The sequence below is a fragment of the Salmo salar genome, chromosome ssa22, assembly GCF_905237065.1.
Source record: "Salmo salar chromosome ssa22, Ssal_v3.1, whole genome shotgun sequence".
Classification (NCBI taxonomy): Eukaryota; Metazoa; Chordata; class Actinopteri; order Salmoniformes; family Salmonidae; genus Salmo; species Salmo salar.
In genome coordinates, this window is record NC_059463.1 from 12654768 (window position 1) to 12679121 (window position 24354).

A 24354-nucleotide genomic window follows, 5' to 3' on the forward strand; every position below is an offset into this window, starting at 1 on the left:
ATCTGTCTAATCCTGCCATGGATTTGTAGCATCTTATCAAGCAGGTCTTGTCTGCTACGTGACCTAAAGGACTGCAGACTCATCAACACTGCACATGAATCAGAGCAAATAACTACTCTGTCTGGCTTGACTTCCTCCACCCACAGCAAGGCCAACCCAGTACGTCCTGTCCTTGGATCTTTTGAACCATTGTGTAAATGGCCACAACATGCTGATACACAGTATCCAGACGTCTCTTAAACAAATCAGATGGGTCAACACCCTCCATATCTTTCTGTAGTCTCTCCAACACTTCTAGATCAACTACTGGAGGCAGGAGTAGCCATGCTGGATTACAGGAATAGCTACCGTTGGACTAAACTCCCTTCCATACAGTCCCATTTTCTTCGCCTGGGTATTACCCACCCAGCTAAAGCGTTCCGTCTTCACTTGTGTTCCCAGCATGCCTGTAAAATCCCTTTCGCAGGATGAGACACCCCATGTCCCTGTAGGTTGATCCAATAATTCAATGCCAGCTGCTGTCTCCTAATCTGCAATGGCATATCCCCCATCTCCACCTGTAGTGCAGCCACTGGGGATGTCCAGAAGGCACCACTACATTTTCTGAGTCCTTGCCCCTGTATGACATCTAGTCTTTCCAATGAGGTCCGTGGTGCCGAACCAGATGCTTTACTGCCATAGTCTATTACAGATTGGATCAATGCAACATACATGGTCCTCAATGAGGAACGCCCAGCCCCCCACTCCTTCCCCATCAGACAGCGCATCACATTTAGCACCTTACACTTTCCCACCCCTCTCTCAATGTGTTCTGCTCAGGTCAGTCTGGTGTCAAAGTATACCCCAAGAAACCTGAAGGCCCCCACCCTCTCCAAGTTTCTCCCATATAACCTCAAGCATACCTCATCTCCCACCTTCCTCCTGGTAAAGAAGACTGTCTGAGTTTTGCTCTACAGAGAACCTGAATCCCCACATTATCTACACCGGTTGTCTTGTGGATATCATGAAAAATACTCGTAATACTACTGCCATCTAGCGACTGAACCAGAATATGACAATTTGGCTGAAAGAGATATTATATATACAGTGGATATAAAAAGTGTACACACCCCTGTTAAAATGCCAGGTTTTTGTGATGTAAAAGAATGAGACAAGGATAAATCATGTCAGAACTTTTTCTACTGTTAATGTGACCTATAATGTGAACAATTCAATTGAAAAACAAACTGAAATCTTCGAGGGGGAAAAATGAAAAATAAAAACCTTACAATAACCTGGTTGCATAAGTGTATAACTGGGGATGTGGCTGTGTTCAGAATTAACCAATCACATTCAAACCCATGTTAAATAGAAGTCATTACACACCTGCCATCATTTAAAGTGACTCTGATTAATCACAAATAAAGTTCAGCTGTTCTAGTAGGATTTTCCTGACATTTTCTTAGTTGCATCTCAGAGCAAAAGCCATGGTCCGCAGAGAGCTTCCAAAGCATCAGAGGGATCTCATTGTTGAAAGATATCAGTCAGGAGAAGGGTACAAAAGAATTTCCAAAGCATTACATATACCATGGAACACAGTGAAGACAGTCATCATCAAGTGGAGAAAATATGGCACCACAGAGACATTACCAAGAACTGGACGTCCCTCCAAAATGTATGAGAAGACGAGGAGAAAACTGGTCAGGGAGGCTTCCAAGAGGCCTACAGCAACATTAAAGGAACTGCAGGAATTTCTGGCAACTACTGGCTGTGTGCTACATGTGACAACAATCTCCTGTATTCTTCATATGAATGGGCTATGGGGTAGGGTGGCAAGACGGAAGCCTTTTCTTACAATGATAAACATCCAAGCCCGGTTGAAGTTTGCAAAAACAAACATCAAGTCCCCCAAAAGCACGTGGGAAAATGTGTTATGGTCTGATGAAACCAAGGTTGAACATTTTGGCCATAATTCCAAAAGGTATGTTTGGTGCAAAAACAACACTGCACATCACCCAAAGAACACCATACCCACAGTGAAGCATGGTGGTGGCAGCATCATGCTTTGGGGCTGATTTTCTTCAGCTGGAACCGGGGCCTTAGTCAGGGTGGAGGGAATTATGAACAGTTCCAAATTACAGGCAATTTTGGCACAAAACCTTCAGGCGTCCATTAGAAAGCTGAAGAGGAAGTTCACCTTTCAGCACGGCAACGACCCAAAGCACACATCCAAATCAACGAAAGCATGGCTTCACCAGAAGAAGATTAACGTTTGGGGTTAATCTGGGGTGATCTGAAGAGGGCTGTGCACAGGAGATGTCCTCGCAATCTGACAGATTTGGAGCGCTTTTGCAAAGAAGAGTGGGCAAATATTGCCACATCAATATTGCTACCCAAAAAGACTTAGTGCTGTAATAAAATCAAAAGGAGGTTCAAAGTATTAGTTAAGGGTGTGCACAGTTATGCAACCAGGTTATTGTGAGTTTATTTTTCCCCCTCAAAGATTTCAGTTTGTTTTTCAATTGAATTGTTCACGTTATAGGTCACATTAAAGGTGGAAAAACTTCTGACATGATTTATCTTCGTCTCATTATTTTACATCACAAAAACCTGCCATTTTAACAGGGGTGTGTAGACTTTAAATCCACTGTATGTATGTATGTGTGTGTATATATATATATTATTGAAAATGTTTTTTTTTGTCTTCCCTGGACTATAAAATATAGTGTATTTGCGAGGACAGAGACATAGTTAATCATGATAATAAACAAAATATCATATGATTGAAAGTTATATTAAACAGATCAACCTTTGTGAATTAACATTATGAAAGGTTATTTTATTCAGTTTGACCTATAATGAAAAACAGTCCTAATCCAATATTCCATAAGAAACAAAGGAATATGTCAAGAAATCTATTGTTGTAGTCAAAGACCGGTATGTATACATTTGCGTGGGGCCTGAAACCATGAATACTGTGGCTGTTTTAGATTTGTTCTGCTAAGCATTTTATCATCTTGTAGGACCTACAACGTCGGTATTATGAGAGATGATTTACATTTTTCACATCCATTACATTACATTACATTCCATTTCAAACTGCTGTCCTTAACAGATGGCTTCCCTGCTTCATCTTCCAGGTAAATACAGTAACCATTTTCACTGAAGATGCACATCAAATTTGTCTGTGTGATTCAACACTAGACTCTGCTCTCAATGCAGCTACCATTGTCTGTCCCGTTCGCATAGTGACATTTCCTCGTTCTCTTCCATCCTCTTTACTCAATCACTTTCTATCCTCCTTCCCTCGATCCAAGTCACTCTGTGGCCTTCTCCAGTCCCTCTGGAGTCCAACGCTGCCACTGCGAGGCCTGGTGGTAGGAGGCAGAAAGGTTTTGGGAGGCCTAAGGATCCCCGTTTTAAACTCATCATTCCTCTTCCTCATCAGGGCGAAGGCTGGGGTCATTCGAATAGGGTCAAAGTACTGTCAGAAAAAGAGAAAACCAGAGAATGTCTCAGTAGATGCTCTCTATATTCATCTTGCTCACACACAGGGAAAGGAACACACACATACGTACATACGTACATATACACAGTGAGGGTGTGACATAAATCATAAATCCTTACACTTACACTGGCTTGTGGCACAGATGTTCCCTTCTCTTTAAAGCCTGGGTCTGTATGCATCACACTCAGGTCCATCATGGAACTGCTGAGTTCTGACACGGTGGTCTTAGCACCCCTCCTTAGCTGGGTTGAAGAGCTCTGACGAGGTTGCAGCCTCCTCATGATGTCACTCAAAGAGCTGAAGCTTTCACTTTGAGGCACCTTCAGTATCAGAGGTCTCTGCATGAGAGAAAAGCAAACCTTCACTGTCCATACTCTGTCCTTGAACATCTAACAGTATTGGATTTTATTGTACTCCAAATGATACAGAATCGTCATTCCATACAGGATGAATCCGTAGCAGTAGGACTGTGTGTATATTTATTAACCAGAGACTCACCCTAGAGGTAGAGGGGCTATCAGCACCAGAGTTGACTCTAGATTCAGTTGCCTCTGTGCCTAACTCCTCTGCCATAACATCTTCCCTTCTAGTTGGACGATCTCTTCTCTCTCTGGAGGGAAAGCCCACAGCTTCTTCTCGTGGGCCTGTCTCCATTTTGTTTTCACTGGGCCCCACAGACTCTTTCTCATCAACTTCAGAGCTCTTCTGTTTGGAGAGGTGTCCGCCATATGTTTTGGGTTGGACCCTTCAAGAGAAAAATTACATTTTAGTACTATTCACTGACAAAGTATGGCTTGGTTTACTATGGTAATGTACCCATTTAATTAACTTGAGTTCTGAACTTTAATTCACAATCACAATTATAGTCACAGTTATCACAGTGTTACACACCTGTGTTGGGTTTCTGTTTCAGTGGACGGTTGGTTCTCTTTCTGACAGGGTAAAGCTCCGCTGCAAAGTAATCCGAAACCAGACAGGTGTTATAACATTACTACTCATGTATTGTGGAGAGTTACTCTTATGTAAACTCATTATCTTCTTAAGGATGCCATAACATTGCAAACTGAGCACATATGAGTCTCATATTTCCCAAATGGACTCACTTAAAAGTCGTCTGATTATCCAGCTGAATTTCAGTCTCCAAATTGATATTGTTGGCCCATATTCTGTAACGTGAAAAGAACAAAAAGACCTCAACACCGATCTTACAGAAACTGCTACTGTCCCCACAAGATAAAAGTATTACAGATAAAGGTGATACAGAGAGAAAATACAATCAAGACAGTGGCTCACAGTACATACAATCACACATCACATGCTTTCTATGACTGGCTTCATATGTTCTAGGTTTCTACACCCCTAAGCTCATAATATGGGTCTGCGTTGACACACGGGCTATGTTTGCACCTGTTGACATATGTTTAGAAGGGAATGAAAGGTAAATGATCAAACCTGAATGCATGAAACTGACTTTTTGTACACTTTAGAGCCGTATACGCTTTTATCAAAAACCTTTCAAATGGTTAGGAAATCTGGCCTTCTGTGGCATAGAAACAGGTATGGGAATCACATTGTGGCAATCCCTGTGGTTTCATCACACATACCTCCCCTCATACACATGCGTAGTTGTGAGGTGATCAACCTCCTTCGGACAAAACTCCTCCCCAAAAGGTGGCTTTTTGTTCACTGCTGTAAAATGTTGTAATGGGTCCTCCATGTTCATATTCATGTCCATGGGTTCACCTTGTTGATTGACAGGACTTCCTCTGTGGATGACGCCCAGGGCCTCCCAATCCAGGGTGTAGTCTGCAGGTGGGGGAGGAGGGAGGCTGTTGATAGGCTCCATGGGGAAATACTTGGGCCGGTTGTTGAGGTCCAGGAGCACTGAGTGGTGATGGGGCTCATCTATTAGGGCCTTAGCGGTCTTCCATGTGTCTGGAACTGGAAGTGAGGCTGCAAAGAGGATCCGGAACTCTCGGTCGAAGGATTCCACCACCGGGCCACTCAGCACCGTCACCAGCTGCCGGTGCAGGTGAGCGTCTGACCATGTGAAGCTAGTGAACACAATAACAAGCTGTTATTTGATGTCAGAGGGTAATTGAGTATGTTATAAGTTAGAACCAGTGGAAAGCGCCTAGCTGCTTTACCTGTAGCTTCCATTGACCACTGTCTCCAAATCCACCAGGAGGAAGTTGTCCTTCAATTCCCCCATCACTATCTTTCCCTCCCGTGAACAGAAGGTCTTTCCTCCAAGAACACGAACCTGTATATTCTGTGAAGTGCAGAATACGTGGAAATCAACTTTATTTCAACCCTGTCGAACCCTGTCGATACAGACATAGACTTTGAATTTACTTACATTTTGCCAGAATATACAGTATACATCAAATCAAATGTTATTTTTCACATGGGCCGAATAAAACAAGTGTAGACCTTACAGTGAAATGCTTACTTACAAGTCCTTAACCAACAATGCAGTTTTAAGAAAAATAAATTTAAAAAACGAACAAATAAATGTTACAAATAATTCAAGAGCAGCAGTAAAATAACAATAGCGAGGCTACAGGGGGTACCGGTACAGAGTCAATGTGGGCACCGGTTAGTCGAGGTAATATGTGAAGCTGTTTAGAAGCCTCTTGGACCTAGACTTGGCGCTCCGGTACCACTTGCCGTGCGGTAGCAGAGAGAACAGTCTATGACTAGGGTGGCTGGAGTCTTTGACAATTTTTAGGGCCTTCCTCTGACACCGCCTGGTATAGAGGTCATGGATGGCAGGAAGCTTGGCCCCGGTGATGTACTGGGCCGTACGCACTACACTCTGTAGTGCCTTGCGGTCGGAGGCCGAGCATTTGCCATACCAGGCGGTGATGCAACCTGTCAGAATGCTCTCGATGGTGCAGCTATAAAACCTTTTGAGGATCTGAAGACCCATGACAAATCTTTTCAGTCTCCTGAGGGGGAATAGGTTTTGTTGTGCCCTCTTCACGACTGTCTTGGTGTGCTTGGACCATGTTAGCTTGTTGGTGATGCGGACACCAAGGAACTTGAAGCTCTCAACCTGCTCCACTACAGCCCCATCGATGAGAACGGGGGTGTGCTCGGTTCTCCTTTTCCTGTAGTCCACAATAATATCCTTTGTCTTGTATATCATTACCACAGACGTGACCTTGGCCACACCAAGAGATGCACAGACTGACACAGTAAATGCAGAACAACCTGTTCAGTTGTGTTGCTTCACCCAGATACATTCCACAAATGTCCCCAAAAAAAGGAGTTACCAGAGACTCGTCAGCCTGGGCGTGCATCAGCTTCTAAAGAGCCAGATGTCAGGTTAATGACTCCCCTCTCACAGAGCTCGTACTGCTCTTATGAAACCTGATGCACTGTGACAAAGATTATTACTATGTTGAGCTGTTGTTTCGGTACTGTGTGAATTAACAAGGTATGTGGGATTGGCTAAGTGGTATGAATGACATCAGGAGTCAGAGTCTGTAGTCCTTATATGGTGTAGTTACTCACCGGATGCCTCAGCCTGTGAGGGGGGAGGTTCTCCTGGCTGGATCTCTGGTTCAGGACAATGTAAACAGGGACTCCCCGTGAAGCGATAGTGCGTAGATCCCCAATCACAGTGCTATCTGTCAGTCTGTCTGTCACCATGGCAATAACCTGTACAGCAGACACTCTGGATTAATATGTGACAGAGTGGATATTCCTCCCTGACCAGGTCGCAAACCCTAACACAACATACTGAAGAAGCACCATCAACAACACTGACTCAGCAAAGAAAAGGCCTTTATGGATCCGGCTTGACCGCACCTCTAGATCTCAGTAAGGCAGTAGCGATGAACTCAGCCATCCGCTACAAATAATCGTCGTACAATCAATATTTTTACTGATGTGCCAAGTGCATGTAGGCCTGATTATATTTTTGTGCCTTAAAAGTATATCATCTTGAATCATTCAGACATACCTTGCTAGCCCCCTGCAGTAGTCTTCTGATGATCTCTCTGACAGGAGGTTGTTCATCTGCAGGTGGGCTGGTGTAGACCATGGCGCGTCCCATTCCCACCCAGGTGACCCCCTCAGGCCAGCCCAGCTCCAGGCAAGGTGGAGGGAAGTCTGAGTGGGTGGGGAAGTACCTGGCAGAGAAGTCTTGCACCCCTGAGCTGCCATCCTCCTCAGCCCCCTCCAACTCCTCATAGCTGCTATGGTAGTCCTTGACCCTGCCACTGATCTGGTTCACCTCCTCTGGGGAGAGGAAGGGTACGAGGTGCTCTGCACTCAGCGTGGTGTAGAAGGCCTCGGGGCCCGCACTCAGCAGGCGTTCTAGCGCATAGCGCTCCCTCTCGCAGTGAAGGTACTCCGGGCTGGACTCAGACAGAGGCAGAAATATCACGTCCTTATTCAGACTCTGTTCCTGGGAGTTTGACATGGCCGTACAGTATGTAGCCTCCTCGGTCTTTGGGAATGAGGATTGTCGTTTGAACTAGTACAAACACTACTAGGGCAGCACAGATCCAGCCAAAGTCATGACACCAATTACACTAGCTAGTAATGATATGCTAATTGTTACTGGAAAATTGTGTGCGGTAGAAGTCTCCTTTTCAATACCTCTGTTTCTTCTGAGAGAAATGCAGTCGCCAATGAATCTTGATTCTCACATTAGATCTCATTGGGGTGGCAGGGTAGCCTAGTGGTTAAAGCATTAGGCTAGTAACCGAAAGGTTGCAAGTTCAAATCCCCGAGCTGACAAGGGACAAATCTGTCGTTCTGCCCCTGAACAAGGCAGTTAACCCGCTGTTCCTAGGCTGTCATTGAAAATAAGAATTTATTCTTAACTGACTTGCCTAGTTAAATAAAGGTAAAATAAAAAATTGAAAGCATTGTCCAGAATCAGTTAAATAAGGTAATTTCCACAAACAGCTTGGGCTGTGACACAGATATATCTTCAAGGGAATGATCTTGAAAACACAGGCAAAAAAAGTTCCCAGCCTTTCACATACATGTCACAAGTCCTTGTTGACATAAGGAACAAATAGCTCTGAGTGAGATATGATATATAATCACTAAAGAGATCATAACCACTAAAAATGATGAAATAATGATAGTGGTGATAAAAAAAGACAACTCACCCTTCACACTTCATATCCTAAAATATGAATGATTACCTCCAACTTATAACAGATTCTCTTATCTTCCTCCTCCCCCTCTCGTACAACTCCTCCCTCGCTCTCAACTTCCTCCCCTCTCTCTGCTCACATTGCCTCTCTCTGCTCACATTGCCTCTCTCTCTGCTCCAAGCGTTCTGCTCTGCTGACAGATCCTTTCAGTCTCTCACAGCCATGATCCTGTTTCCTCGAGATAATCGCCACTTCTTACCCTGAAGTGCACAGCTGACAACTTTCAAATCCTCATGTCAACTTGTGTTCCAAAATAAAGCAGCTTTTAGGTGTCTCCCTACAGAGGGTGTATATAATATTTCTTCCCTTGTGTTATCTATTATGTGCTGATGAAAGAAAACCTTTTCATTCACTTCATAGCTGACTCCTGTGACCGGTCCAGCCAGACGGACAGGTCTGCTAGCCACAGGAGCAGGACTGGAGTCAGACTCCCACTGACTGCCTGGGGAAGCCTCGCTGGGGGCAGTCCCCTCTTCCCACACCTTCTATTGACTCTCATCGAATTTCCACCATCCGTGCTCAGAATGATGTCATGAGATACGGGTTTCTACAAAGTGGAACAATCATTTTGTCAGCTAATGATGTTATTTGACCATAAAGTGTTTTTTACAGTAAGATATTAATGTTGTGGTGTATGTGTGGTAGCTACCTGTGAATGCCCCTTCACAGGAGTGTCTCTGAAGCTCAAAGAACATAATGACACACTCTACAGAGGTTATTATGGTACGGCATACTGGAGTTCTCCACAATGGGCATGTGCTATGAATATTAAGTAGCTTTCACAAGGGAATTAAACACACAAGAGCCCCTCTGCAGTTAACTCCATGACTTGAGGCTTTTCTTGCTGATCATGAGGAAGATTTTATGCAATCAAATACTTCATCACAGAAACGACAGAATTAACCCAAACTGCAGCAATATTGCCTACAGTCAAAAATGTTCTATAAAATGAAGTGACTCAGTTGATAGATGAAATTAAATGATAAAAAGTGTATTTCACAGATACAGTAATAGTATGCACACAATACATACACTATATATACAAAAGTATGAAGACACCCATTCAAATTAGTGGATATGGCTATTTCAGCCACACCCGTTGCTGACAGGTGTATAAAATTTAGCACACAGCCATGCGATCTCCATAGACAAACATTGGCAGAAGAATGGCCTTAATGACAGCACTCGTGGCACGGTCATAGGATGCTACCTTTCCAACAAGTCAGTTTGTCAAATTTCTGCACTGCTAGAGCTACCCTAGTCAACTGTAGGTGCTGTTATTGTGAAGTGGAATGTCTAGGAGTAACAACAGCTCAGCCGCGAAGTGGTAGGCCACACAAACTGACAGAACGGGTCCGCCGAGTGCTGAAGGGCATAGCGCATAAAAATTGTCTGTCCTCTGTTGCAACACTCACTACCGAGTTCCGAACTGCTTCTGGAAGCAACGTCAGCACAAGAACTGTTCATCTGGAGCTTCATGAAATGGGTTTCCCTGGCCGAGCAGCCGCACACAAGCCTAAAATCACCATGCGCAATGTCAAGCGTCGGCTGGAGGGGTGTAAAGCTTTCCGGCATTGGACTCTGGAGTAGTGGAAACGCATTCTCTGGAGTGATGCATCCCGCTTCACCATCTGACAGACCGATGAACAAATCTGGGTTTAGTGGATGCCAGGAGAACGCTACCTGCTCCAATGCATAGTGCTAACTATAAAGTTTGATGGAGGATGAATAATGGTCTGGGGCTGGTCTTCATGGTTCAGGCTAGGCCTCTTAGTTCCAGTGAAGGGAAATCTTAACACAACACCATACAATGACATTCTAGACGATTCTGTGCTTCCAACTTTGTGGCTACAGTTTGGGGAAGGCCCTTTCCTGTTTCAGCATGACAATGCCCCCGTGCACAAAGCGAGGTCCATACAGAAATGGTTTGTCGAGATCGGTGTGGAAGAACTTGACTGGCCTGCACAGAGCCCTGACCTCAACCCCATCGAACACCTTTGGGATGAATATGAGCGCTGACTGCGAGCCAGGCCTAATATCCCAACATCAGTGCATGACCTCACTAATGCTCTTGTGGCTGAATGGAAGCAAGTCCCCCGCAGCAATGTTCCAACATCTAGTGGGAAGCCTTCCCAGAAGAGTGGAGGCTGTTATAGCAGTAAAGGGGGGACCAACTCCATATTAATGCCCATGATTTTGTAATGAGATGTTCGATGAGCAGGTGTCCACATACTTTTGGTCATGTAGTGTATGTAAATCCCATTGGAAATCTATTACAAAGAAAATAAAGACCTCTCTTTCATCGCACATTGCGTCTCTGTTGATGTTCACTACAGTCGAGTGATAACAGGATAACAGTACCAAGTAATACTGAATGCTGCTGCTTATTGCCCTCACATCTGTCTTGGCTCACTGCCTCTTGCGCAGGTGGACATACAGAACTCCACTGAAGAGCAGGAGGGGTACACAGGACCATGCCAGGATGAAGCAGTAGCCAAAGTGACCCATGCTCAGGTCTCTAGAGTCCTCCAGGATCTCCTTACGGTGGAACGTGAAGATGAGCGAGGCAGCAAATGATGTGAAACCTGGAGGAGCAAAGCAGATAGGGGACAGGGAGAGTAAATAAATCTTCAGAGAATAAACGTGTGTGAATCAATAACCACAATTAACAGAGAATGAGGAAGCAACTTATCTAGGTTAATGACAAAACCTCTAAAACAATATACATTAAGTACACACGCAAAATAACTGGCTGCCATAAACTGTTACGTTCTGGTCCAGTACAGTACCTGCGAAGACCTGACAAAGGCCTGGGAAATAGAAGAGCCCGACTTTAGACATGGTGAAGAGCTGACCCAGGAAGACCAGGAAGGAGATAGAGGAGAAGCCCACAGAGAAGACCATCAGGGCTTGGACAGCCTGCAACCAGTCTGGAGGAACAAGAGAAGAGCCATGAGACTCCATGTCATTGGGACCAACACACAGACACATTGAATATGAAGCCTATATTGGAAACACAAAACACAAACATCATGCACATGATCCCTCAAAGGCATAATTACACAGAATAATGGTGGGACGCGGTTATATAAAGTGACATCCTCATTCACACGTAGACTAGATCCTAAAGATCACATGTAGACTGGATAAAACTTCCTATTTTATTTACCATTTTCGTTAGAGGCAGCACACAGCCAGTTTCCCGTCACGTTGTCGTGAATGCAGTTATACCAGAGGTCTGTGATCTCAGCATCGGTCCAGACCCACCAGGACTAGAGAGAGACACACAATACAAGAAAGGTTTAGTTCAGTAGGCAGGTTCTGTGCATGGCAATCTGCCCATATCATAAAACCTGGTAGGCTACTTCCCACTGTTGGATTCCTTCAGAGCTTTCGATGTGATTGGATACCCATAAATCAAATTCCTGCATATTATATAAGGTCACGGTAGGTTTATCTTAAGCACCATAGTACTATCCGTATGTTGATATTCAACATTGTTGTGGTTGCACTCTTCAGCCTTTGATAGTCATATCAGCAACATAAGCCAGGAAGTGCTGCGGAGTCGGATTTGGTATTTTGGTATTTTATTAGGATCCCCATTAAGCTGTTGTGAAAGCAGCAGCTACTCTTCCTGGGGTCCACACAAAAAATTGAACATGACATATTATTGAACATTAATAGACAACAACAGCTCAAAGGCAGAACTACATAAATGTCAAAATGGCACACACGGCCTACATATCAATACGTACACACAACATAACTAGGTCAAATAAGGGAGAGGCGTTGTGAGGTGCTGCTTTATCTGTTTAAAAAAAGGGTTGCTGTTCCTTTAAGCAATATGAGATGGAAGGGAGTTCCATGCAATAATGGCTCTATATAATTCTGTACACTTTTTTGAATTTGTTCTGGATTTGGGGACTGTGAAAAGACCCCTGGTGGCATGTGGGGACAGCAGACTGGGATAAGGATTGATTGAATATGATTGATTGAATATGTCTGTAAACACACCAGCCAGCTGGTCTGCACATGCTCTGAGGACCCCGCCCTGTGCAACTGGGTCCTGGACTTCCTGACGGGGCGCCCCCAGGTGGTGAGGGTAGGTAACAACATCTCCACCCCGCTGATCCTCAACACTGGGTCCCCACAAGGGTGCGTTCTCAGCCCTCTCTTGTACTCCCTGTTCATCCACGACTGCGTGGCCATGCACGCATCCAACTCAATCATTAAGTCTGCAGACGACACTACAGTGGTAGGCTTGATTACCAACAACGACGAGACGGCCTACAGGGAGGAGGTGAGGGCCCTCGGAGTGTGGTGTCAGGAAAATAACCTCGCACTCAATGTCAACAAAACAAAAGAGATGATCGTGGACTTCAGGAAACAGCAGAGGGTGCACCCCCCTATCCACATCAAAGGGACAGTAGTGGAGAGGGTGGAGAGTTTTAAGTTCCTCGGCGTACACATCACGGACAAACTGAAATGGTCCACCCACACAGACAGTGTGGTGAAGAAAGCACAGCAGCGCCTCTTCAACCTCAGGAGGCTGAAGAAATTCGGCTTGTCACCAAAAACACTCACAAACTTTTACAGATGCACAATCGAGAGCATCCTGTCGGGCTGTATCACCGCCTGGTACGGCAGCTGCTCTGCCCATAACCAGAAGGCTCTCCAGAGGGTAGTGAGATCTGCACAACGCATCACCGGGGGCAAACTACCTGCCCTCCAGGACACCTACACCACCCGATGTCACAGGAAGACCAAAAAGATCATCAAGGACAGCAACCACCCGCGCCACTGCCTGTTCACCCCGCTATCACCCAGAAGGCGAGGTCAGTACAGGTGCATCAAAGCTGGGACCAAGAGACTGAAAAACAGCTTCTATCTCAAGGCCATCAGACTGTTAAACAGCCATCACTAACATTGAGTGGCTGCTGCCAACATACTGACTCAACTCAAGCCACTTTAATAATGGGAAAATGTATGTAATCAATTTATCACTTGCCACTTTATATTATTTATATTAGATAATGTTTACATAACCTACATTATTCATCTCATATGTATATACCGTACGCCATACCATCTACTGCATCTTGCCATCTTGATGTAATTAGATGTATCACTAGCCACTTTAAACAATGCCACTTTATATAATGTTTTCATAACCTACATTACTCATCTCATATGTGTATACTGTACTCTATACCATCTACTGCATCTTGCCATCCTGATGTAATGTATCACTAGCCACCTTAAACAATGCTGCTTTATATGTTTTCATACCCTACAATACTCATCTCATATGTATATACTGTACTCCATACCATCTATTACATCTTGCCTATGCCGTTCGGCCATCACTCATTTATATATTGTTATGTACATATTCGTATTCATTCCTTTACACTTGTGTGTACAAGGTAGTTGTTGTGGAATTGGTAGATTACTTGTTAGATATTACTGCATGGTCGGAACTAGAAGCACAAGCATTTCGCTACACTCGCATTAACACCTGCTAACCATGTGTATGTGACCAATACATTTGATTTGATTTGATGTCTGGTGGGGTAAGTGTGTGTCAGAGAAATAACATTGTATTTGGGCAAACACCATTTTTCCAACAGTTTGCTAAGAGCTGGCAGATACGTCTGCTGTTAGAACCAGTAAAGGCTGTTTTACCACTCTTGGGTAGCAGAATTACTTTGGCTTCCCTCCAGGCCTGAGGACAATTTTTGATGTATTATTATTTAACCTTTATTTAACTAGGCAAGTCAGATAAGAACAAATTCTTATTTACAATGACGGCCTACACCAGCTAAACCCGGACAACGCTGGGCCAATTGTGCGCCGCCCTATGGGACTCCCAATCCCGCCCGGTTGCGATACAGCCTGGATTCGAACCAGGGTCTGTAGTGATGCCTCGAGCACTGAGATGAAGTGCCTTAGACCGCTGCACCACTCGGGCGCCCCCAAGTGGTGCAGCTCCCTCTAGACTGATTAAAGATAGGACAGATGGGAGTGGCCATAGAGTCAGCTGCCATCCTCAGTAGCTTTCCATCTAAGTTGTCATTGCCAGGAGGTTTGTTATTATTGATTGATAACAATAATTGTTCTACCTCTCTCACACTAACTTTGTTAGTTGTTGAGATTGGCTAACAGTGGAGAGTGTCTCACCTTCTCCATGGTAGCGATGAACAGCATGGCCAGAGTGAGCAGATGCAGCACAGTCACAGACATGAGCAGGAGAACCATGATGGCTGCTGTTGGGAGCTTCCACTGAGGCCACACCCAGGGGTCCTGGACATAGACAGAGTCTTGAGACAGTGGCCTGAAACACTGCTCTCTCTCTCTCGCTCTCTCTCTCAGGGGGAAACATGTTCGCTTTCATCATGCTCCTCAACATATGCCTGCAGTGACTATCTCTCTCTGCCCATCTATCAACCCACCACAGGCATCTTAGTCAGGGGAATCTAGAGAGCCTGAACTGCTTTTGAAGAACATAGCAGAGCTCCAACATGCTGTAGGTTTAGTAAATAAATCCTGTCACTTGTCTGAAACCCCTGTCTACTGCTACTATTATTACTATTATAATTTCAATCAGACTAGAAACATGTACAGTTGAAGTGGGAAGTTTACATACACATTAGCCAAATATATTTAAACTCAGTTTTTCCTGACATTTAATCCTAGTAAAAATGTCATGTCTTAGGTCAGTTAGGATCACCACTTTAGTTAAAGAATGTGAAATGTCAGAATAATAGCAGAGAGAATGATTTATTTCAGCTTTAATTTCTTTCATCACATTCCCAGTGGGTCAGAAGTATACATACACTCAATTAGTATTTGGTAGCATTGCCTTTAAATTGTTTAACTTGGGTCAAAGTTTCGGGTAGCCTTCCACGAGCTTCCCACAATAAGTTGGGTGAATTCTGGCCCATTCCTCCTGACAGAGCTGGTGTAACTGAGTCAGGTTTGTAGGCCTCCTTGCTTGCACACGCTTTTTCAGTTCTGCCCACAAATGTTCTATAGAATTGAGGTCAGGGCTTTGTGATGGCCACTCCAATACCTTGACTTTGTTGTCCTTAAGCCATTTTGCCACAACTTTGGAAGTATGCTTGGGGTCATTGTCCATTTGGAAGACCCATTTGCGACCAAGCTTTAACTTCCTGACTGATGTCTTGAGATGCTGCTTCAATACATCCACATAATTTTCCTGCCTCATGAAGCCATCTATTTTGTGATGTGCACCAGTCCCTCCTGCAGCAAAGCACCCCCACAACATGATGCTGCTACCCCCGTGCTTCACGTTTGGGATGGTTTTCTTCGGCTAGCAAGTTTCCCCCTTTTTCCTCCAAACATAACGATGGTCATTATGGCCAAACAGCTCTATTTTTGTTTCATCAGACCAGAGGACATTTCTCCAAAAAGTAAGATCTTTGTCCCCATGTGCAGTTACAAACCGTAGTCTGGCTTTTTTTTATGGCGGTTTTGGAGCAGTGGCTTCTTCCTTGCTGAGCAGCCTTTCAGGTTATGTCAATATAGGCCTCGTTTTACTGTGGATGTAGATACTTTTATACCTGTTTCCTCCAGCATCTTCACAAGGTCCTTTGCTGTTGTTCTGGGATTGATTTGCACTTCTCACACCAAAGTACGTTCATCTCTAGGAGACAGAACACGTCTCCTTCCTGAGCAGTATGACGGCGGCGTGGTCCCATGGTGTTTATACTTGCGTACTATTGTTTGTACAGATGAACGTGGTGCCTTCAGGCATTTGGAAATTGCTCCCAAGGATGAACCAGACCTGTGGAGGTCAAACATTTTTTTCTCAGGTCTTGGCTGATTTCTTTTGATTTTCCCATGATGTCAAGCACGGGGCACTGAGTTTGAAGGTAGGCCTTGAAAAACATCCACAGGTACACCTCCAATTGACTCAAATGATGTCAATTAGCCTATCAGAAGCTTCTAAAGCCATGACTTCATTTTCTGGAATTTTCCAAGCTGTTTGAAGGAACAGTCAACTTAGTGCATGTAAACTTCTGACCCACAGGAAATGTGATACACTCAATTATAAGTGAAATAATCTGTCTGTAAACAATTGTTGGACAAATTACTTGTGTCATGCACAAAGTAGATGACCTAACTGACTTGCCAAAACTATAGTTTGTTGACAAGAAATTTGTGGAGTGGTTGAAAAACAAATTTTAATGACTCCAACCTAAGTGTATGTTAACTTCCGACTTCAACTGTTTGTAGACGTATCTCTTTCCTGTGAGCCTGTGCACATATATACAGATGTCTAGAAGCAATGCAGGACAAGATTATATCCCATCCCCATCCTCATACTGTAAATAATCTAATATGCATCTCTATTCAACAACAAATGGCTGGAATAAAAGTATTTCTTGAGAGGAGTTCATTTCACAGTCTCCTCTAGCTTGCCCATTTGCCTGTTTATGGGATGAATGCCAATGGAGGTCTAAGTTCAGACATTCAGTTTCAGAATAGAGCAGACTGTGTGTATGTACTTGTCACGACTTCCTCTCCTTGTTCGGGCGTCGTTCGGCGGTCGACGTCACCGGTTTTCTAGCCATCGCTGATCCACCTTTCATTTTCCATTTGTTTTGTCTTGTTTTCCCACACACCTGGTTTACATTCCCTCATTATTTGACGTGTATATAACCCTCTGTCCCCCCCCCCCCCATGTCTGTGTGTGAAATTGTTTGTTGTTACGTGTATGTGCACGTTAGACTGGTTTGCGCCGGGTTATGTCAACCCGTATTTGTTTAGTATTCTTAGTGCCGTGTGTTTGTTCGCCGTAATAAAGGGATCCGTTTGCTACCCAAATTCTGCTCTCCTGCGCCTGACTTCCCTGCAGCCAGTTACGCATACCTTACAGTACTCTTCTTCTCCTTTCTAAATTCAAATACAACACATACATGTTCCCATGCGTGAAATAGTGAGAGAGAGATTTGTTTCCATTATATTGGTAATGACTATTCTAAAAGGTATGTGTCTCATCACATTCTTTATCTGGTTGGCATTAGGCTTTTTCCCTGCTGAGGTAAACTGTACTGTTTATATAGTACTTACCTAGTACGAAGAGGAGCAAACCTAAGGGAATTAACATAGTAGGAGGGAGAATGTACAGTTATGAATATAACTACTGTTCCCTGAAGGAGGGCATGAGGCAAAAAATACTGTGGGGAGTCAACGACCAATCATATTCACCTGAAGAAAACTGAAATCACTCCCAATGGGCCAATTGATGCCGAGACTGCCTTCGGAAGCCCCGCCTTCCTGGCTGTAATACAGACGCTCACATTTATTTCCTAAATTCAGTACCGCTCTTCAGCTAGCCCAAACCCCTTGATGGCGCAGGGCCAAAATATGTTATACCTCGTTCCCTCCTTTAGGGAACAGTAGTTATATTCAGAACTGTAAGTTCCCTTTCAGTTGGTCACTCGGTATAACATACTATGGGGATATACAATCTGTAAGGGGACCTGTAAGACTTACTGTAGTACTGTAGTCCTAGCAACATGGGAGGGACCGTGGCTGGAGATGAGCTGGGCTCCTCATCAGGAGCAGGTGGGGGCTTGTTGTTGGCTTCTGAAGCCCCCCTAACTGGAACAGGGATGACTCTTAGCTAAGAGCCAGGTGGTGGTCCCTGGGCTACAGCTGGTGGAAGAGATACTGGGACAGGGGCTGAGGATCCCTGGGCTGTGGCTTATTGATCCTAACATACCAATGTTTAAGCCTACACAGAGTCAGCTGACAACACTATAGAGATCACAGTGGCATGTCAGATGCTTTTGGTCGGTAATAAACCTAGGAGCTGCATGATACACAGAATCAAGTGCCTTCAGGGTAGTGCTTGAGGTCTGCATATAAATGACATCATCAAGATAGACAGGAATATACACCGTAGCAGCTCTTTTCTGGCCTCCAAAGAAAAACAAGCCTGAAAAAAAACTATTCTCAACTTGATCTTCTTCACCAGGTCCTCAACATGATTAGCGAAGCTCAGCTTCTCATCCACCCAAACTCCTAGATATTTGTCTTTACTTGCTATATAGACTTCCTTTCCAAGGTAGTAATGACATGGTTTTCAGAGTGTTTAGTATTGGAAAATACCATGTATTTTGTTTTAGAGCAATTCAGAAAAAGCTTCAAATCGTACAGATTCTGTTGAATGATGTTAAAAGCCATTTGAGTTTGTTTTTAAACCAAAGTCAAACTACTGCCACTTGAATAGAGAACAGTGTCATCCACATAATTTTTTTTACATCAGCTGTCTCAATGTCTCCCAATGTTGTTGACATAGATAATTAACAACAGTGGACCTAAAATTGATCCTTGAGGCACACCTCTAGAATGTCAGATTTACAACCTCTTGCCAAGATTTGGAAGGATTATTCAGATTATCAGCAGTAGATTTGAGATAGTGGTCTGCTTACACCAGTTCTCAGTCAGAACTTGTGTGTAAGCGGTAACTAAGGGAACGATGCCATACACATGTTCTCTATGCATATACACAATATGAAGTGCTAATGCACTAACCATGCTACAGATACACCATGCTAGTTTACTTAGCTTATTAACACACTTAGCTGCTGACTACACAGCATTACACAGAGTAAACTCTGAGGGAAATATAGTGTGTTAAACTCGACATGTGCATGATTAATACAGTGTAAACAGTGACATGAAATGCAACTTACTGTTCAATAAGCTGCAATATGTAACTTTTTGGGAGACCTGACCAAATTCACATCTGTGTTATAGATCTGTCATTCTCATTGAAAGCAAGTTTAAGAAGCGGTAGATCTGTTCTATGTGCACTATTTCTATGCTTCCAGTTCATAAGTTTAGTTTTTGCGTCTTTATTTTGTGATTTTGTACACCAGCTTGAAACAACTGAAAATACAATATTTGTGCTTATGAAAAAGATTTTTCACAGCGGTTTAGATGGTACAATGATTCTCTATCACCCACGTTGAGAGATCCAGGAAGATACGTCGCCCTGAGCGACAGGAAATGCGCACTGCTCTATACGAGCAGATAACAGGCCATGTGTAGGAGTGAGAGAGACCGTGTCCCCCCCATGCCTGTTGATGTACGCCACCACCATCCTGTTGTTGGACCTTACCAACACATACTGACCTTCCAACATCGAAAGGAAACGCCTCAGCGCTAGCAAAACAGTCGGTAGCTCTAGATAATTGATATGCTGCGCTCTTTGCACTGTTGACCAAATCCCTCTTTCCGAGTAGCCCACACACAGCGCTCCCCATCCCAGTAAGGATGCATCTGTCGTGATCACCCTGCTGAACACTACCTGGCCCATGAGAATCCCCTGCAACAGCAGTCACGGGTCCCTTAGGCACCACGGAGATACCTTGAGCAACCGATGGCAGTGGTGAGATGCGTCCAGACACATAGCAACCACCCAGCACTGAAACAGACACATCAACAGAAGTCCCAGAGACACCACAGCTATCATAGAGGCCATCAGACCTAATAACCGCAGGCACAAGCGAAAAGGCACAGCTGAAACCTTGCCAGACAGAGCCGGTATGCGAGCCTCCTCTGTTGGGACAAAAACGCATGATTCAGAACCCGAGTCCAGAACGAGAACCAGAATGCGCTGAGCCGGCGTCAAACAACTTTTCTTGTGATTCACTATGAACCCCAGAGACTGAATATGGGAAACCAACGTGTGGAGCTCCTCCTGTTCCCTCGACACCGCTACGACCAGCCAATCACCCAGATAGGCCAATACTCCTATCCCTGGCACCACAACGGTGCCAAAGCCGGCTCCACCACCACAGAAAAGGTGCGGGTGATAGGGAGAGCCCGAAAGGCAGGACCGCTATCTAACTAGCCATTTCAAATCGGTTACATAAATACGCATCCTTCAGATCTACGGATTTGAACCAATCGATGAGACGCATGGACAACAATAGCCGGTGGAGTGTGAGCATTTTGAACTTGCAAACCCTGAAACTGGCTTCCCCGCCTCCACAGTCTTATTCAGCTCCTGCAGCAAATCGATTTGATATATCTGCAGCATTGTGACCACATTCAATGGCCGGGCCGCCACACCCCTCACCCTGGTACACTTTGTCCAGCTGATCTGCCGGCACTGTTTATTCGGCAGCACCGTGCTAGGATTATCCCCGTTATTAGCATCTGGAGCTCAGTTTCTCACCAGCTTTCCATCCATCAGACTGTAAACGTGCCCCGCCTTCTCCATACCCTCAACAATCACGAACTCGCCATAACCTGGTAGCACCAGCCTGGCTGAATGAGGGGAATCCCAGGTCGCCTTTAGCTCATCGGGGAAAATCTTTATACAGGGGTAAGTGACGCTTCACCGCACTGAAGGGACAGGAGGTAAATGCCTTCTCCCCAACCTGGAGGAACTCTGCTGCGGGGGAGAAGACAGCCAATCCATCTCCAGGTGATCTGCCACCCGACGACACAGCTCCAACAAAGGCGCATTAACCACCAATGGTTCACTCTCCACCACCAAATCCAAAGCTGGGGCTTTAGGCTGCCCCAGAGCTGCCCCTGAGCCAACTAGGGATAGTATAACATCCCAGGAATCTAGACTCTGAACACTGCCAGAGAAACCGGAATGAACTCCTACCACCGCTGCTGCTCTCTCTCGGCCTCAGACAACCCCATTCCTGAGGTTGCTTCATCGGAATAACCGTCACTGGTCTGAGCCAAAAGCCTACTGAGCGTGTTTCAACACTTGTGAGTATGCCCTAGGGTACGGTCGGAGGTTAAAACTCAGCTGGTTAGCCTTTTTGAACTTACTCTTACCACTGGCCATCTTACTCAAGCAAGGAAGCACTGGCTACACAAGCAGAGCAGAAAGAACAGAAAGAAGTTAGCTTTTATCAAACACAAAAACCGATACCAACACCCAAAACTCGCAACACTTAGGGGTACCAGTACTCTCTCCCCAATAACAGACACCTAAGTTGGTGCCGAAAATCGTAATCTTTTTGTGCTTGAAAAGCTTGTAAATTGTGTGACCCTTTCTCCCTTTAGGTGAGCTGAAGAGCGAAGAATTGAGGAAATGAATGCGAGTCTGGTATTATAACCAGGAAGGCTTCCGAGGGCAGGCTCAGCAACTATTGGCCCGTCATTGACGTTGACTCCCCATAGTATGTTACGCCGAGTGAGTGACTGAAAGGGAACTGTTGCGTGAAAACAAAGTACATTGACTCTGATAACATTACATTCTAGATTGAGAATAACAATTATATTAAATGATATACTTTCACTGATTCTTAAAAGTATCCATTTCAACACACACATAATGATGTTGGTATATAGTATATTTGTGTCACTGTTAAATCAAAGCAAAAACACAATAGATATCACTATAACCAAAGATGGATCAAGACTGTCAAGTCAAGTTCAAAGCCTTGATATTGCGACTTACCTTAGACTGCAAATCTCAGTTCCTGGGGCCAAGTGGCTGGTTCTGTAACCCTCAGCAGCCCTCTCTCTTCTGCTGCAATCGGGCTTTCCTCACAGATGCCAATCTCCTCCCCCTCTACTCTTCGTCTTCTCCCACACTCTGTCTCCAGAATTTAGAGAAAGACAGGGGTTGGAATGTAGAGTGGGATATAGGGGGAGTTTTAAACTTCCACTTCCTCTGCCCTCCCCCAAAGTCTACAGTCTGGACCAACTGACTAAAAATGACTACCGACTACCCACTGCACTGGACCCCCCACAGTCATAAACCGAGTCAATCACATGAAAAGCTACATATTGTAAACATTACATTCGTATGTTGGCATGGTATACATAGAATGGGAATAATTCATACTTTGCTTTCGACCTGTTCCATAACCCTACAGCAAGAGTAGAAATATGTAATATACGTGTTCAGTGTCAGTTTATTGAGACAGAAGGATCTTAACTGTCATATCAACATACATTATTATTGCATTTGTCAGGAGCAATTGACCTCATGTATTTGTTTTGTCAAGTTGTATCCAAAGTCACACTATAGTTGAGTAGACTACCAGTTTAAAGTGATCCATTGCTTTGATCTAGGGTCAACTGTGAGGGAATATGGGAGATGTACTGTATAACCCATTCTGGGTTAGTCTGTCTGTAGTACAGTTCGGTTGGCTACTGTTGCCAGGCTGGATTCAGTCAATGGGAGGAAATTGCTTCTCATTAGAGAACACTTTTGATTCCTAGTGAGTGGGAAAACTGAGACCACACAAGAAACCTAAACAAGTAGGCTAAAGGTTAACACAATAAGACAAACTAAAATATGTTCACGAAATCTGCTTTATTTGAATGTAAAGGCAAAATTTGACAAAAAACATACAATAAAATAGAATAATGTAAAAAGACACCAAATTAACAAATGTACATTTTTCCATAAAGTGCCTTGATAAAATTCAATGTAATTCAATTCCATTAAACTGAACACTGATGTTTATTTTTGTATATAATGACCCCCTATTTTGATCTGAATTGCAGCTTGGTCTATGGTTGCATGCAGTTTTTTTAAATAGAAAATGTCCATAATATAGCTGCAGTAATAGTGGAATGATAGTGTTTCACAGTATTACTAACCCTCCAGTGTTGTGATTGGCTGTGATATTCACTTTTTGATGTCTCCCAACAGAGCTGCATCTGTCAAAATGGGAAATGGGAAAGCTGCTTTGACTTTGTGGCTGTGTTATCTAGTGGAAATTGGGTCAAGTGACCAATGTAGGAATTCTGCTAAATTCTAGGTGTAGCACCTTTAAATTGGGAATTCAGAGGTGGGGGAGCCCTATTTGGAGAGGTTAAGATTTGAGCCAGGGTTGAACATAAGGGTTATGCCAAGATTAGGCTGATACTAGGGTTAGGGTTGAACTGGGGTGTAGGCATGAAGCTACAATTAAGTTAGGGTTGAAGTGGGGTGTAGGCATGAAGTTAGGGTGAACTGGGGGGTAGGCATGAAGCTAGGGTTAGGGTTGAACTGGGATGTAGGCATGAAGCTAGGGTTAAGTTATAGTTGAAGTGGGATCTAGGCATGAAGCTAGGGTTAGAGTTGAACTGGGATGTAGGCATGAAGCTAGGGTTAAGTTATAGTTGAAGTGGGGTCTAGGCATGAAGCTAGGGTTAGGTTATGGTTGAAGTGGGGTGTAGGCATGAATCTAGGGTTAAGTTAGGTCTGTGGTTAGGCTTAGTACTTTTATCCTACTGTCTACCCTACTATATCCTGACCACATCTATGTTTATCATTTTATTATAAACTGGAAACACTTATCTCCCTCACTAGCTTTAAGCACCAGCTGTCAGAGCAGCTCACAGATTACTGCACATGTACATAGCCCATCTATAATTTAGCCCAAACAACTACCTATTCCCCTACTGTATTTATTTATTTATTTTTCTACTTTGCACCCCATTATTTCTATTTCTACTTTGCACTTTCTTCCACTGCAAATCTACCATTCCAGTGTTTTACTTGCTATATTGTATTTACTTCGCCACCATGGCCTTTTTTTGCCTTTACCTCCCTTATCTCACCTCATTTGCTCACTTTGTATATAGACTTATTTTTCTACTATATTATTGACTGTATGTTTGTTTTACTCCATGTGTAACTCTGTGTTGTTGTACGTGTCGAACTGCTTTGCTTTATCTTGGCCA

The 24354-nt window shown here is 44.1% G+C and overlaps 2 protein-coding genes across 3 annotated transcripts; both read right to left on the reverse strand.

The window, feature by feature from the left end:
* Positions 1-2797: 2797 nt before the first annotated feature.
* fam83e (family with sequence similarity 83 member E) lies at positions 2798-10536 on the reverse strand. 2 transcript variants are annotated; one of them, XM_014166269.2, is made up of 9 exons: positions 7458-10536; positions 7007-7153; positions 5635-5759; positions 5092-5541; positions 4591-4653; positions 4379-4438; positions 3986-4232; positions 3607-3825; positions 2798-3463 (listed from the first exon to the last, which is right to left on the reverse strand). In XM_014166269.2, the coding sequence occupies exons 1-9, from the start codon at positions 7917-7919 to the stop codon at positions 3266-3268; spliced, it is 1971 nt and encodes a 656-aa protein (XP_014021744.1). In that variant the 5' UTR covers positions 7920-10536; the 3' UTR covers positions 2798-3265. The 2 variants fall into 2 exon arrangements, with proteins under 2 accessions (XP_014021744.1, XP_014021745.1); XM_014166270.2 differs by having other exon boundaries at positions 3613-3825; positions 7458-10532.
* A 232-nt stretch (positions 10537-10768) lies between these two features.
* emp3a (epithelial membrane protein 3a (MAM blood group)) lies at positions 10769-22281 on the reverse strand. Its single transcript, XM_014166273.2, has 5 exons — positions 22133-22281; positions 14848-14970; positions 11837-11939; positions 11457-11597; positions 10769-11252 (listed from the first exon to the last, which is right to left on the reverse strand). Exons 2-5 carry the CDS (start codon positions 14923-14925, stop codon positions 11077-11079), a joined length of 498 nt encoding a protein of 165 aa, XP_014021748.1. The 5' UTR covers positions 14926-14970; positions 22133-22281; the 3' UTR covers positions 10769-11076.
* Between the last annotated feature and the right edge of the window lie 2073 nt (positions 22282-24354).